The sequence below is a fragment of the Lactuca sativa genome, chromosome 5 (assembly GCF_002870075.4).
Source record: "Lactuca sativa cultivar Salinas chromosome 5, Lsat_Salinas_v11, whole genome shotgun sequence".
Lineage (NCBI taxonomy): Eukaryota > Viridiplantae > Streptophyta > Magnoliopsida > Asterales > Asteraceae > Lactuca > Lactuca sativa.
This window is the reverse complement of record NC_056627.2, coordinates 316,980,568-316,995,506: the sequence shown is the minus strand read 5'-3', so window position 1 is coordinate 316,995,506 and position 14,939 is coordinate 316,980,568. Positions and strand designations below refer to the sequence as shown.

At 34.5% G+C, this 14,939-nt stretch overlaps 2 protein-coding genes across 2 annotated transcripts; both read right to left on the bottom strand.

Moving 5' to 3' along the window:
- Nucleotides 1–7,099: 7,099 nt before the first annotated feature.
- Nucleotides 7,100–8,339, bottom strand: LOC111891773 (chlorophyll a-b binding protein CP29.1, chloroplastic). The gene is made up of 2 exons (XM_023887835.2): nucleotides 7,685–8,339; nucleotides 7,100–7,582 (listed from the first exon to the last, which is right to left on the bottom strand). The coding sequence occupies exons 1-2, from the start codon at nucleotides 8,186–8,188 to the stop codon at nucleotides 7,220–7,222; spliced, it is 867 nt and encodes a 288-aa protein (XP_023743603.1). The 5' UTR covers nucleotides 8,189–8,339; the 3' UTR covers nucleotides 7,100–7,219.
- A 3,445-nt stretch (nucleotides 8,340–11,784) lies between these two features.
- Nucleotides 11,785–12,986, bottom strand: LOC111891714 (dehydrodolichyl diphosphate synthase 2). The gene is made up of 3 exons (XM_023887783.3): nucleotides 12,536–12,986; nucleotides 12,386–12,453; nucleotides 11,785–12,314 (listed from the first exon to the last, which is right to left on the bottom strand). Exons 1-3 carry the CDS (start codon nucleotides 12,896–12,898, stop codon nucleotides 11,876–11,878), a joined length of 870 nt encoding a protein of 289 aa, XP_023743551.1. The 5' UTR covers nucleotides 12,899–12,986; the 3' UTR covers nucleotides 11,785–11,875.
- Between the last annotated feature and the right edge of the window lie 1,953 nt (nucleotides 12,987–14,939).

The window sequence follows — 14,939 nt, the reverse complement described above, 5'->3', positions numbered from 1 at the left end:
AACAAATCTTTTGGAAATACTTTGACTTATCTTTTAACAGTTTTTGGAAAAATAATTTCATTGCTTTCAAAATTCAAAAAAAAAAAAAAAAAAAAAAAAAAAAAACCCTTAAAGTGAATTGCTATTTCTAACTTACATTAATTGTTTTGCTATTTTTGGTCAAACAACAAAGTATGATGCTATCCACTATAAATCATGGGCCACTGATGATGTTACAAAGAAAATGTTTCCATTGTTACGGGTGGTTTGGGATAAAACTGTAATTTAATTAAAAAAGAGTTTTTAACCGAGGGGTAGTGATTTTAAAATATATTTACCAAATAATAGTAGTTTAAAAGATAATTACCAAAAGATGGTGAAAATTGTTTGAACCAATTTTTTAAATCAAAAAGCAAATTAAAATCCAATGACCCACAATTTTTTGACGGTTTGTTTTCTCCTCCAGCAAAAACACAGTGATCTATCCTCTATAGACCTACTCCTTCTAGTCACTGAATCTCCCCTTGAATCCATTAATACTATTATATACCATTAAAGGATTAACCAAATAAAAGTCGGACCCTCACATCTTCTTCACTGCACCCCATAAGCACTATTAAACCCCTATCGTAGTCGTCTTTTCCCAGTGTAGTTTGCACATAATCAATATTCTGGATTTCCCACTCGAGCTCTGGATGAATGCCGATGGTGGAGATCCAACCGCTGTCGGAGACTTCGATTCAGCTAGGACTAAGAGTTTTTCATCGATTTGAAGTTTAATAATCTAAAAAATGCATGAGAACGATATGATTGTGGTCCAACTCCTTCTCTGCAATGCTGGAGAAACCCCAACCACTGATGAAACTTTTTCTCTACGAGCGTAGTTCCGGAGAATCTGTATTATACAATCGACTAAACCAAATCCCGGTTGCACCACCAACAATGAGGTTGACGATTTGTTATTCATCTCAACCATGCATGCTTTCTTTACTGCAGTAGAGTTATCCCTCACAATGCTTAGACATTGAGAAGTCTTTGAAGTTTGATCGGGAAGACCGATGTATTGAATGTAAAACACCGTATGAAGAAAATATAAGTGATAACATTAAATTGAATGTCTTAACCCATTTGATTGAAGAAAATCAATATTCAAAAGTATCATAACATAGAAAATAACAGTTGCCTGTGTTATGCAGGCACATGGAAGTGTTTTATGTTTAGCGAGAAGAAGATATTTCCGGCGAAGGACGGAGAAACCATGAGAGCAAAATTTGTGTGAGATCTGGCGCGTGACAATGAACACGTAAGGGAAAAGGGTTAAATATGTATTTTTATTAATCTTTTAATAAACTACAATTACTTGGTAAATATATTTTAAAATACCACTAATTGGTAATTACTTTTTCCGCTTACAAGCATCAAGTAAAAAACTCAATTAAAAAATAGTTTTTTTCTATAAGGTTGAATGCTATAACTGAATGCACACATTAACACATACGTATAAAACACATTAACAAAAACTAAAAAATAAAAATATCCAATACAAAAGATCAATTATTAATTACCTGAATGGACACACACATTACCACATGCATATAAAACAGAAGAAAAAAAACCTTAAGTTTTTTTGCTTCAGTAAACACTATGACATATAAAGTAGTTGTTTTACTTTAATTCATGCAGGCGATAAAAGAAATCAAATAAAAAAAAATAGTTCGACTGAAAGAAGAACAACGAAAAAGAAGAAGAGTGTTAATGAAATAATAACAATGAAGAATAGACAAACCAACCTGATATATCGTGATTATGTTATGCAAATTGTTGATCAGATACAAAATACACACGTTGACTTATGGGACTGTGACATGTTATAATATTATTGATGGGATGAGGATGATATTTATAAGTTTTAAAAAAATATGAGAATGAGGAATAAAATCTGCCACAATTTTGCAGATTTTTATTCATTCTATAAACATTTATTTTCGTTTTAAAATTTTAAACTTCTTATTTTTGTAGAAAAATAAAGAATTTTTTCTAATACTTAGGAATCTACAGAACACCTTCCAATATCATAAAATTTCATAAAACGAAATATGTTCAAAATTCATTTAGAGCTTAATCGGGGTTGAAATCCAATAAGTCGTGAAAAGTAGTACTAGTTAGTGCATGACTTCGAAATGGATTTGAAAGTTTAGAAATGTTTGTGGATACTTCTACAACTTTTTAATCCATTAAGTTTGAGGTCCTCCTATTTTGACATATTAAGTGTTCTAAATATTTTTCCCTGTATTTTTAGGGATGAACAAATCTCTTGAACATGCAATGTAAAACTAGCAATCACAGAAAAAGTGTTATTGGAGTGTCAGTTTTGTATACACCGTTTAGGGGTCGAAAACTCCATATTTATAATGTTTCAAATTGGGTTTGAAATCTAACTCGAAATATTACATTCCAGAAGAAAAAACAAGTATTTTCGATAAGAAATGAGTGAGTTATGACCTTTCAAAGTCATGTAAACAAATTTGGTAGAATGCATGTTGTATTTGTTTTGGTTAAAGTGTCATTTTGAGTCTAATTTTCACAAAGGTATCATACTTATTATTTTTGGTTAAAAATGAAATGCAAGATATTAACATTTACAGTGCATTAAGCCAAAGTCAGGATTTTTGGTTCCTAGACCCTAAATGTGGGTGTTGTGTTCTCATTAGTGAAGAACTTCTTGAAACCTAATCAAGCACTATGATTTTGCACTTAATATCCAGTTTCTAACATATGTATGGGGTTAATGGCATCCATGATGCCTTAGAATTGGATTTTGACATATGAAAACATGAAAGAAGAAGATGAAGGTGTAAAATCCGACTTTCGAAGTTACAAGAACATACAAGCTTCCTTTTGATCTTAGGATGGGTTTTTAGTGAAAATATACAAACACCAAGATAAAGGAAGAGTTTGTACCACAAAAGGGTAGAGATATATGAAAATAAAGAGAAACAATGAAAGATTTTAAGTAAACTAGCAAAACCATATGAGAGTGTTGTGCTTCATACCTTGGTTCCGATTTCTAGAGAAGCAAGAACACTCAAAGCTCAAGAATTTTGTGATTAAGGGGTTGCAATGGTTGATTTTCGAATGCACTTGAGAGAGTTTTGGAGAGAGAAAGAGGTTTCATGGAGAATGAGATAAAAGTTTGAATGTAGGAAATATTCAAATGAGTAGTATGGCCTAGAGCCAAAAATCTTGGAGGAGAAAGGATCTTTTTGGTAACGGGAACCCTCATAAAAGCCTTACATTCAAATTTTATAAAACCTCATTTTTGTTTTTATAAAATTCAAGGCACATTTTATAAACTTCCAAAAATTTATTTCTTGGTTTTTATTTAAGTGTTTTTGCCTTAGGAACCAATTTCATAGATCTTGTAGTTAATTCATTATTGTTATAAATTAGTTAGTTTATGATTTCAATTTTACAAAATCAATTTTATATTTCATATAATTGAAATAAGGATTCATAATATAAGTTTGTAAGATTAGATGATCCTTGAATTATATTTTTGTATCATAATTCAAATTACGAATTGTATGCATATTGTATCTAATTTGTAACTAAATTGTATCTAATTTGTAACTAAATCGTATTAAGATTCAGTTAGTTTTCATTCTACTTAAAATAGTTAAGCATTTTGAAATGTTCCAATTGAGAAATTAGGGTATTTAACTTATAATTGAGTTTTGATCTACTGAACATGATTTTGTGTGAAGTGTTGAGATTAAGCTTTGGCACTTTATAACCTAGTTTATGATTCACTTATTGTAACATACACGTTTTGAAATTGTGTATTGTAAATTATAAGTGAATAATATTATGAAATATTACATGAAATTGAGTGTTGAGTTCTAACAAATAGTTTTTACTAGAAATGACGTAAAACTATGTTTAGAATCACTCACATAATATTGGAAGTCTTATGAGATTCCAATTAAAAGCCAAATAGTGAAATTTAGCGAAAATATAAAATTGGAAATAAGTAAAATTTTATTATTGAAAGTTTTAAATAATCTCGTTAGAAACTTGTAGGCGAAAACCTCATCGAAATCCGAGTTATAACGAAGAAGTTATGACCAATCGAAGATTCGCGACAAAACCGGCACGGCACCAAATGACGTAAAAAGTGAGTTTTTGATAAACTACTTTTTAGACTTAGTGATCTAAATGAAAGTCGTAGTATTCGTTAAACCGTGAAGTTCGATAAAAAGAACGCCAAAATCTGACTTCATATGAGGAAGTTATGATTTTTCTAAGTTCCAGCTTAGTAGTAGACAACTAAAAACTCGAATTTTAGATCGAGTGATTTTTAGCCAACACAACCTAAACAAGAATCTAAGTTCTCGTCAATAGTAGTACAACGGTAAAAAGTCTGACGAAAACGGATGTCGGATGAAGAAGTTATGAATTTTTAACAGATTTTCCAGTCCCGGTCTATTAAAAATGACAATATTAAAAATAAATTTAAAATTAGCTGACGAAGTCTAAACGAAAGTTGTAGAGCATAATTTTACCTACGCGTGCATATAAAGAACGTCAAAAACGGAGCTCGTATGTGAAAGTTATGGATTTTAGAAGATTTGGGCCCATTTTTTGAGAAAATTCGCAAGGATAAGATCCGGAATAGGCCACGTCATCGGATCCTTCGCTCCATGCGCGCCCCATGTCTGATCCATAACTCATTTGAAGCTGGCTCCGCCACGTGTCGCACACCTGTCGCCTTCCGAGTGGACCGAACCGTGGACAAGTACGCGTCCGACGCGCCTCGTACAAGTGCCCGCGTCCGACCTCGCATGCGTGTCTCTCTCCCTCGCTGCCACCTGCCTTCGCTGACTCACCCTTCTTGGCCGACCCTCGCATCTGCCGCCGCGTGTAGCCTTCTCAGCCCTCGGATCCGAGCCCCTCGCCCTATAAATAGAAGCTTGCAAGATCTCCCGGGTAAAGTTTAAAAAATTGCCATTTTCACCCAAAATTTCATATTTTTGCTACTTTGACATCCCCTGAAGCCCCGATATTAATTTTAGCCCCCGAAACACGTCCCGAAGTTCCCGAGAAGCCCGAAAAATTTATCTTTTCGGTTTTGAAGCTCTACCTTCGCAGAGCCCGATTTTCAATAGATCTTCCGATTTTCAACGAATAAAGTCATATTTAGAGCCGAAATGCTGCTCAAATTACTATTTTAGCCCCCGGTTATTTCACGGCGAGTTTAATATATAGGAACAATTGTATGTTATGTGTTATATATGCTATGTGCTTTTCAGTGTTATTATTCTGGGTTATTTTTCCCGCGTTATTTTTATTCGCCATTTTTAATAGCAAAGAAATACCTTTGACCATATGATCAGTGAAAGGACTTAGATTCACGTTGGTACTGGTATGTAGCCTCTGGCCATGTAGAACATGTCTCCGTAAGAGAATGATTTCTATTATATGGCATTGGCAGAAGGTTAGACAGGGCTGAAAGCCTGAAATCTATCAAAATGTTTAATCAGAAAGTGTATGTCTTCTGTGCCATTTGGGCCGAAGCTTTATTGATGTATATCAAGTATGGAAATCGTTATGTCTTATTTATTGTATATCTTTGAATCAAATCAATGATTGATATGGACAGTTTGTCACATGATTCATATATGCCCTTGTTGTTCCTTATTCCTCTTTGCTTCTGGCATATTGAAGTAGATATATGGCATAATCTATTATTGAACTCACTAAGCGTCACCGCTTACCCTCTCAATGTTTAACAAATTTGCAGGAGATAAGTAACCAGTATGATTATATACTGTCAGAAGATGTAGAATAGTTTTTACTATTACTTTTGTATTTAGGGATCATGTATGTATAAATGTTTAGTATCATGGGTAGTTGTGTAATATATAACACTTTGTAATAGTCGGTTTGTATCCAGTCATTTGTAAACTTTTTATCAATGTAAAATATTGTTTTTATAAATATGCAAATAGCATGTTTTGAAGTAACTATATTGTCAAGTATGAAAGTTTGGGTCTTTCAGAAATACGAAAGTGAGGGTCTTTCACTTATCGATGAGAAGGTTGTGTAAGCTAAGTTACAACTAAATGTTCTGAAGGATCTATTAACTTGCGACCTAATTCAGCATCTGGAACTAAGTTATGTTCACACACATGAAAGTGGTGAGGTTCGGGTTGTGTACTAACCTGAGTTTTGATGGATGTCACAACATCATTGGATTTTTTTGATCTTGGTTCACTGCCATCATCGAACCCTTCACTGCCGCCATTTCCATTGTTTAAAACCATATCTTTGTTGACCGCTTACCTTACAACAACATCCCAACCACTATATTCACCACAAAACCACCTTATACCTCCACTCGAGCACCACCACATCTCCTATTACCCACCAACATCGCCATCACCAATTGATTTTCGATCAGAACACAAACTCAACCAAAAGGGCACTCCCCTGTTCATCATTCAACTTACCTTATCACTCAGACTCAATGAAGGAAGAGGGGTGGGTCGGTGACGGGAAGAAGGGAGGGGGTCAAGGGGGCTATAAAGGGTCTTACTGGTGGAAGGCATCATTGCGGAGAAAAAAGGACGATCATGTTCTTCTGATTTATGTTTTGGAGACAAGGGTAGGATTTGTTGGGGTGAGGGTTAGGTGTGGGGGTGTTTTTATTTTGTTTTTTATTTTTTAATATTAAGTTAGTTAAAAGAAAACATAAAATAAAGTAAAAGGGGTATAAAAGTCAATTTATATAGGTACGGATCAAAAGTGAAACCGAAAAATATTAGGGACTAAATTTGATATTCTGGAAACTATGGCGTCAATTTATTGTGTTAGTAGTTTTCTTCTCTAATGCAACACACGGCCAAGCCATTGGTGCTTCTCATTCACAGTTGTTTATAGTTCTCGATTGATCAATTGATCACGAATTTTTAGCCAAACCTATTATCCCCCACCCAAAAAATTATATATAAAAAATAAATAAATAAATAAACCTTTGAAGTAGTTTTTCAAGAGACAGCGAGCTGTAGTTTCTTGAATCATTCACAATCGTGGCCAGACCACATTAAGTAAATTAACTGCATTTGCACAAGAATAGGTGATAATACTCAAACAGCCAAATGTTACAAACTTTACAAGGTCATAGTAAAGACGAGGATGCATAAGTATCATATGTAGAGATAGTAATTAAAACAAAATATATCTAGGAAAAGAACCCAAAGGTATCAAGAATGGTAGTGTGAAGCGGGTCACTCAAATGGGTTACCCAGTTGTTGAGCGGGCCCTTTCCGGTGGCTGCAGCCTGGACAGCAAACCCAAGAAACGCCACCATAGCAAGACGAGCATGCTTGATCTCCGCCAATTGAAGAACAGCTTTCTTTTCAGGGTCAGCTGCCAAGTTCAATGGATCGAATGGACCACCTGGGTAGAGTCTTTTCTCAGGTTCCAGTTCAGCGTTCCTTTGAAACTCAATGTATCCGATAACCAAAACCTCGATCCAAATCAAAGTAGTGATAGAGAAGGGTAACGGTTGTCCAAAATAAGATGAACCATCGATTAGTTCCACCTAAAAGAAAGCAAATGTCAAATAAAAAGATTAGTTAATGAGCTCTTTTGTTTTTATGATTGATAAATGATACAGATTAGGTTATACATATATATATGGTACCTTTCCAGCGTCTTGCCATGTAACACCAGTCACCGATTCAACAACAAGCGCACCAAGGGTAGCCAACATAGCCCATCTCCCGTGTATCAGTTCGCACTCCCTGAACCTCTGAAGCCCAAACACCTCGGTGTATGGTTGGAAAGGAGTCGACTTCACGTCCTCATTCTCGAACCTGGTTCCGATCACGTCCCCAGCCAAGTTCTTAGCCAAGTTTTGATCCAATGAGTCCAAATCAAACTGAAGATACTCAGCGGGTTTACCTAGACCAAATGGGTCAAACCCGTAGTCTCCAACCAGGCTTCCATCGAGATACTCCGGCGCTTTTGCACCTGGATACCATAACGGCCGGTCGGATGTGACGGGTTTGGACACTTTCTTAGGTGCTGCTTTCTTCTTTCCGAAGGAAAACCGGGCCGTGACTCGACCAGAACTGGAATGCAGTTCCGGGAGACGGGTTCCCATGAAAGAAGACGTGGCGGCGGCCGCAGCTGCGGTGGATGCCATGACTGTCGGTGATGGAGGCTACTGTGCTCCGGTTTGTCGTGGGATAAGTGTGGGTTCAAGTATGAATTTAGTTGTTGATGTATAGAGTTGGATGGTTGTTCAGGGGTTATCTAAGTGAGGGTTTGGTAACCGTTGGATGAAGTACGTGAATCCATCTCACGGATAAGAATGGTTAGGCCTTATCTATAACCCCTTATCTAGTGGTGGTTTCGGAGGATGGTGGTATGTGGTTCACATGAATTGGGAAAAATATATCTGGGTACTGTGACCAATAGTTAACGTTTGTATGAATATCCTCGTAGAGAAAATTTGTGAAATGAAAAAAAAGAAGGGGCTTTATGAAAGAAAATGATAAAGAATTAGGAGGTTTCGAAAAATAACGGAAAAAACAAAAAGATAAAAAAAAATTATAAAATTTTAATTCCGCAGAGGGTTTATCGTTCCACAGAGATGTCCTCTGTGGCTCTATTCTTCACATGTACTCCTCTAAAAAATTGTTCTTTACTAAAACATGACCTAATAACGATTTTGATATTTATTTTCTTTTAAATCTAATGATGTATCAACATTTAGCACATATCAATGATTCAAAATAACAATTTAAACTATAAAACTATGTTTCTAAGTCTACTTCTTCGACAATTTAGCCAACATAGACCATGTTTTAGCAAAGAACAATTCCTCATAAAAGTACTTTTCAAAAGCAGATCCATAAAAGGCATCTATGTGGAATGATGCACCTTTTACGAAATTAAAATTTTATAAACTTTTTTTCCTTTTCCCCCGCCAACTCATTTCCTTAGAGAGTTTTCTTGTCCCTCAAAGCTAAAAGACTTCCGCACAGACCTTCTCTATAGAAGTCATGGTCATTTTTTTCGAAAACTCCTAATTCTTGGTCATTTTCTTCGACCAACCCTTCTTTTTTTTGGCAATTTCACAAATTTTTCCATCTTGTTGTCATGTGGCATATTGCTTGTGTATTGTGATGTTGTAACTAAGGTTGTTTGATATTAGCTTGTCCGATGCTGAGTTGGACTCGACGAATACCACTCTCTTAGCTTGGCATGCTGAGTTTGAAATCGGCAATTTGCTGAATTGTTTTTAATTTTTTATACCACTTTTCAAAAAATACCTTATTTTCCAAATTATAATATTTTTTTTTCAGAACTTTCAAATTTCAAACTCCTTTCCAACTAAAATAAATACAAACAAACATTTTCATTTTTCACAATTTTCAGAAATGGCTTATTCTTGAACCATAGCAGAAGAGATCGTTTTGGCTTGTATATGGATCGACACAACAACGAAATACGTTAAAGTCACCATCGAACTAACGATCAACTTTTCGCCAAATAGAAAAAAACAAATACAATGTGCAGGCCCTTTTTTTTTTGGGGGGGGGGGGGGAGGGGAGGGACATGTGGACAGGGCCTAAATGTTTTAGGGACCCAATTTTTTATGCTATATTCAGGAATAGGCACAAAAAATGCAAAGGATAGATTGATTACTCCATAATCCACACGCGAAGGCAGTAGGTAGAAGGCCAGACGCAGTCATTCAACGCTTCAAGCAAGGGAGTTGGTCACGGGCGGGGCCGCCTGTGTGTGGTGCCTGCTTCTTCGTCTTCATCAAACCCTCTAGGTATCGGCTCTTCCTCTCAAAAGGTACTTCCATCAACCCATAATTCTTCATTCTTCAACTTTTTGTAGTTAGGTTTGAACTACCGGTGTTTATATTGTTGATCCCAGTCTGGAACTCCTCAAGAACACTAAGTAAAAATCGAGAAATTGTATATTTTCCATCGATCAAGTTAGAATATTTATGAGGGGTGGATATTAGGAGTACATTTCTTTCAGAAATAAACATATGGAGTCCAACATGATTGTTAGTAATGATAAAGATCACTGGTAAATCATAATTGACTTGCATTTGGTGATTTCTATACTTAGCTAAACTATTATCATGAAACTCAAATGTTTTGCACTTTTGCCCCAATCTTAACAAGGCATCACCAGGAAAATCGCAGAGAAAGACAATAACTTATATGATATTCGATTAAAATGAAGCTTTTGTTTCTACTATATTCTGATGACCAAGTAGTTATCCAAGTGTGAGATTGAAATAGGAAATTGATTTTTAAAAATCATAAACCTTTCAAGCACACTTGATAGTCTTAATATCCTATTCTTGTTTATAACCTTACAATGATTTGAACACTTGATAGTCTTAATATCCTATTCTTGTTTCTACTATATTCCTTTAGGTTGGTTGTTCTGGGTGGTTTTCTTCTACTTGCTCTTCTCCTTCTTGTAACGTCCAAAATTATATGTTATTCGTGTCAATTCCTTCTTGCAATATGGTCTAGGTAAACTATATAAATAAACAAATGTGATCTTAATTATGTGAATATGGTGTGATCACTAATTATTTTAGGTGATGTAAAGATGCTTGAAAATTGAAACGGATTCCACTAAATTCTACCTAAGATAGTTTGGTTAACTATATTGGTGAATAAGCAGTTGTTTAGATCATGCACTACAATCTAAGCTCATGTAAAATCAAGTATATCGTCATTTAAAAAAAACTAGTTTATGCAATTTAATTCGTTACTCGTTAGAACTAAGGAACTAAGGGTCTTTTTTCCAGCTCGTTCTAGGCAATTGAATCCTCAAGACCGGCCCCGACAGTGTTAGTACATTTTCACGTTATGTTTCTTAGAGTGAAATGTGCGTCAGAAAATGGTGAAAATGATGAAATTGTGTTAGTCAATACTCTTCAAACTTTCCGTGCAGAAAGTAACGAACCTTTCCAATTTGTATAGTTTTGGCAAGTTATAATTGGGTGCGAAAAATGACGTCAATATGTCGAATCAAGTTGTGTTATTTTCATGTTTTGATGTTTGTTATGTTTAAATTTCAAGTATCTTGTGTTTTATTTAATTTTAAGCTCGTTATCTTTCATTTAATTTCAAGTGAATTTGTCTTTTTAATTTTAATGAAAATTTAGTATTATATAAATTAATTTTAGTTTTAAATAAGAGAAAAAAAATCTTATGACAAAAGTGGCAAACGATCCCCTTTAAATGACAAGATCTTGAAGAGATGATGCGGTAAAAGTGATAATACATTTAGCTTTTATCATTCAACACAACATGAAAATCAACATCAATTATTTGTTAGTGTGACGTGCTCTTGAATTAGTTTGGTGGTGATTTTGCGTAATCTACTATGTATTGTTTGGCTTAAAGGAAGAAGAAAGATAGTAATTATAAGATTTCGAGTGAAGAACAAATCCAAAATCACCGGTCATTGCCAAAAATACAAAATCAACGTCTTACGTTGGAGCAAGATACTAAAGGGTTATTTTGTAAGCCTCTTAATAGAACCATTAAGAGACAACCTTTTAAAAGTTTTTAGCATGCACTATTTCACCTCAATTTTGCTCATTTAGCTGTTGGTAGTCTAGTCTCAGTTTGCTTTGCATTAGCATTCGTATCCTTGATATGAAGCTTATGTTGGTGATTTCATTAAATATCTTGAAGCAAACCGTTTGATGAGGAAGTTACATTTTATATGATATATTTGACAAAAAAAAAATACAAAGAAATTGAAATATATATACCATTGCAATAGAATACTTATCTTCGTTTTGAGTGTTACATAGTTACATTATTAGCCCACGAATATCTCATCCCCCATATCGTCTCCGTCTCTGTTGAAAAGTATGAAAAGCACGTAGAAGTTCATCTTCTCCAAAATCCGGCCAAAGGGTTTCAGTGAAGTATAGTTCAGTATATGCCAATTGCCACAAAAAGAAGTTGCTCACTCTAATCTCCCCACTTGTCCGAATAAGAAGATCAGGGTCTGGAAACCGTATCAACTTCATACAAAGTTCATTATCGATCATAAACTCATTGATTTCTTCAGGTTCAACCTCACCATCTTTGACTTTTTGGCAGATGCTTTGACAAGCTTGGACGATATCATACTTCCCACTGTAATTAATCGCTATAACAAGATTGAGTCGTGAATTGTTCTTCGTGGTGTTCTCACAATGTGTAATGAAATCTCGTAATGACGGTGGAAGCTTAGATATGTCTCCAATGACAGAAACTCGGATTTCGTCCCTGTCATCAGAATTACATTTTGAAAGTGGATTGAAATTGATTGAAAACTTATTCTAAGCGCTGGAAATTACCTCGACATAGAAGCAACTTCATCTTTTAATGTGCTTTCAAGCAGTCTCATTAAGAAATCGACTTCAACCTACCATAAACACAACCAATCAATCGACTGAACCCACAAAAATTCTGATGAAATTGGAATTCAATTTCAATATTACACATACTTTGGGTCTTAACCAGTTGTCAGATGAGAAGGCGAAGACTGTAAGAACTTGTATTCCCCACTTACGGCACAGATCCACCACGACCTTCAATGCTCCGACACCGGCTAAGTAGCCCGCCTGGGGCATCAATCCTCGCGACCGAGCCCATCTCCTATTTCCGTCCATGATGACTGCAACGTGCTTCGGCATTAACTCGCGATGGAGTCCCACCGGAGTAACAATCGGTTCCTCCGGCGAAGTGATTCCAACTCCGGCATATTGGTCGTTGGTGAATACATGAAGACGGGGGTTGTTGGTTACTAGAGAGAAGGGGTTTGAAAGGCAATAGCGAGGATTGGGCGAGGAAAGGGAAAGAGATAGCATTATGAAAGAGGGTTTTCACTTTTGAGGTATGCAGATTGGAGGGAGATGAAGGAATAACCCGACACGACATCGTCCAACCCTTCGCCTATGTATAGTTGTCCAAGTTTAGATTAAGCCGGTGGTTACTAGGATCATTATTACATCCAAAAGTAACTTCATAATTCTAGTCTTTATCTCTTCTAGTCTTCTATTATAAATGAATACTTTTTTTTGTCATATATTCTTTTCTATTTTATTTGGATATTTTTTTCTATTTTATTTGGATACATTATATTTTTTAGAAATTTTAAATTTTTTATTTTCAGTGTATTGTATTTTTCATTTTATTAAATTAAAATTTCACATTTAATATGTAAAATAATATATATGTAAGATATTTATTAGAAAGAGTTTATACATGTAATGTATTTAATACATTAAAGCCTCATTAATTTTAATAATTCAAAATTTTCTCATTTTTCTTATAAATTAAAACTTTTCAAATTGTTAAAATTTTATATTTAATTTTTTTTTTAAATAAACTAATGTAATACATGGGTCTAGGCCCGGCAATGGAGTGAGTTTTGACCCTGATCCGATCCAAACCTTTAACAATTATACGAGTTTGGAGCATAGTTTTTTATTCCTTTACCCGTTAACGACTCGTACCCGCTAACCATTTTATTAAAAGGGTCGGGTATAGATCATCATCGATCCGCTCCATTTATAACCCGCCCGTTATAAATTTTAAAATTATACATTTATATTTTATGCCGCCTAAATTTTACTTTAAATTCCAAATTAAAGTCCAAAGAGAAAAGGCCAAAGACTAAACTATTTATACATAGGATTCGGGGACTCAACTTCTAGACTTTCATTATTCTCTCAAGAATCGTGATGTCATTTCATTTATATTTTATCATGTAATCACCAATTTCATTTATAAATCAATAAATTCATTTATCAACTTGAAGAAAGTTTATAATTGTCATTTTCTATCAATGCAATCAAGGATCAAAAACTAATTAGAAGTAACTACAACAATGATTTTAATTACAATCAAAAGTTTTCGAGTATATAATGTGTTTTCTAAATCAACATTTGTTTTATTTAACAAATGTGATTTTATGATTTAAGTAAAATTTGTTTGATTATTCAAAAAACCTACGGGTTACGGGGTGGGGTTGGATATATGCTGATTCGGAGGATAAGGGTATGAGTTTGATTATTCAAAACTCTACGGGTTTGGATCGGGTTTTGGAATTTGTTAAAAGGGTTTGGATCAAGGTCGATTCGCTCCAAACCCGCCCCATTGTCAGGTCTACATGGGTCTCACACCTAGTTATATATTAGAACGGGGAGTAGGCAATAAGATAATAAGATGTAACATTAAGTTGTGTCACCTCACATGTTACATAGAAAATATTGTTATAATACCAAGTAGAGAAATATGCAACAAGATGCAACACCAACTTTTTGAGAATAAATATGTTTTATTTTTTATTTTATTTTTAATTTGGTTTTCTTTTTTTTTCGTTTTTTTTCATTTTTTTTCTTTTTACGTTTTTTTAATCACTAAAATGAATATATTTTTATAAAACATAAAATTTTAAAAACAAAAAAACACATAATATTAAAAATCTAAAATTACGATTACAATTAAAAAAACATAATTTTAAACCTAAAATCATAACTACAATACCATTCAAATTACTCCTAAAACCACACAACAATACTAGTAATTCAACAATACTCCTAAAACACCATTCAAATTACTCCTAAAATCATAATTAACCCAAATAATTCTTCCTAATTTGATCTTTCATTGCTTGTAGCACCGCTAGATCTTGAGACGTCAAACCCTCATCGCTAGTTCGAAGAATTGACAATTGTTCTGTCATTAGCTCCCTATCTTTTTGCTCTTGCTTCTCCCGTGCCTGCCTTTCTAGGAAATCCAAATGATGACGTTTAGGTTGATGTGATTCCGTACGTCCGACACGTCGATCGAGCTTGAATTGCGAGACCTTTTGGATTGAACCTCCGACGATGTAGGCGTTTTATT

Bases quoted from the DNA above. Each gene is read 5' to 3' on its own strand.
- LOC111891773 (XM_023887835.2), bottom strand. From the start codon at position 8,188: ATGGCATCCACCGCAGCTGCGGCCGCCGCCACGTCTTCTTTCATGGGA. The intron at 7,583-7,684 runs GTACCATATATA...GCTTTCTTTTAG, and splicing joins CATGGCAAGACGCTGGAAAG to GTGGAACTAATCGATGGTTC.
- LOC111891714 (XM_023887783.3), bottom strand. From the start codon at position 12,898: ATGCTATCTCTTTCCCTTTCCTCGCCCAATCCTCGCTATTGCCTTTCA. The intron at 12,454-12,535 runs GTATGTGTAATA...TGTTTATGGTAG, and splicing joins ACAACTGGTTAAGACCCAAA to GTTGAAGTCGATTTCTTAAT. The intron at 12,315-12,385 runs GTAATTTCCAGC...TTCTGATGACAG, and splicing joins GAAGTTGCTTCTATGTCGAG to GGACGAAATCCGAGTTTCTG.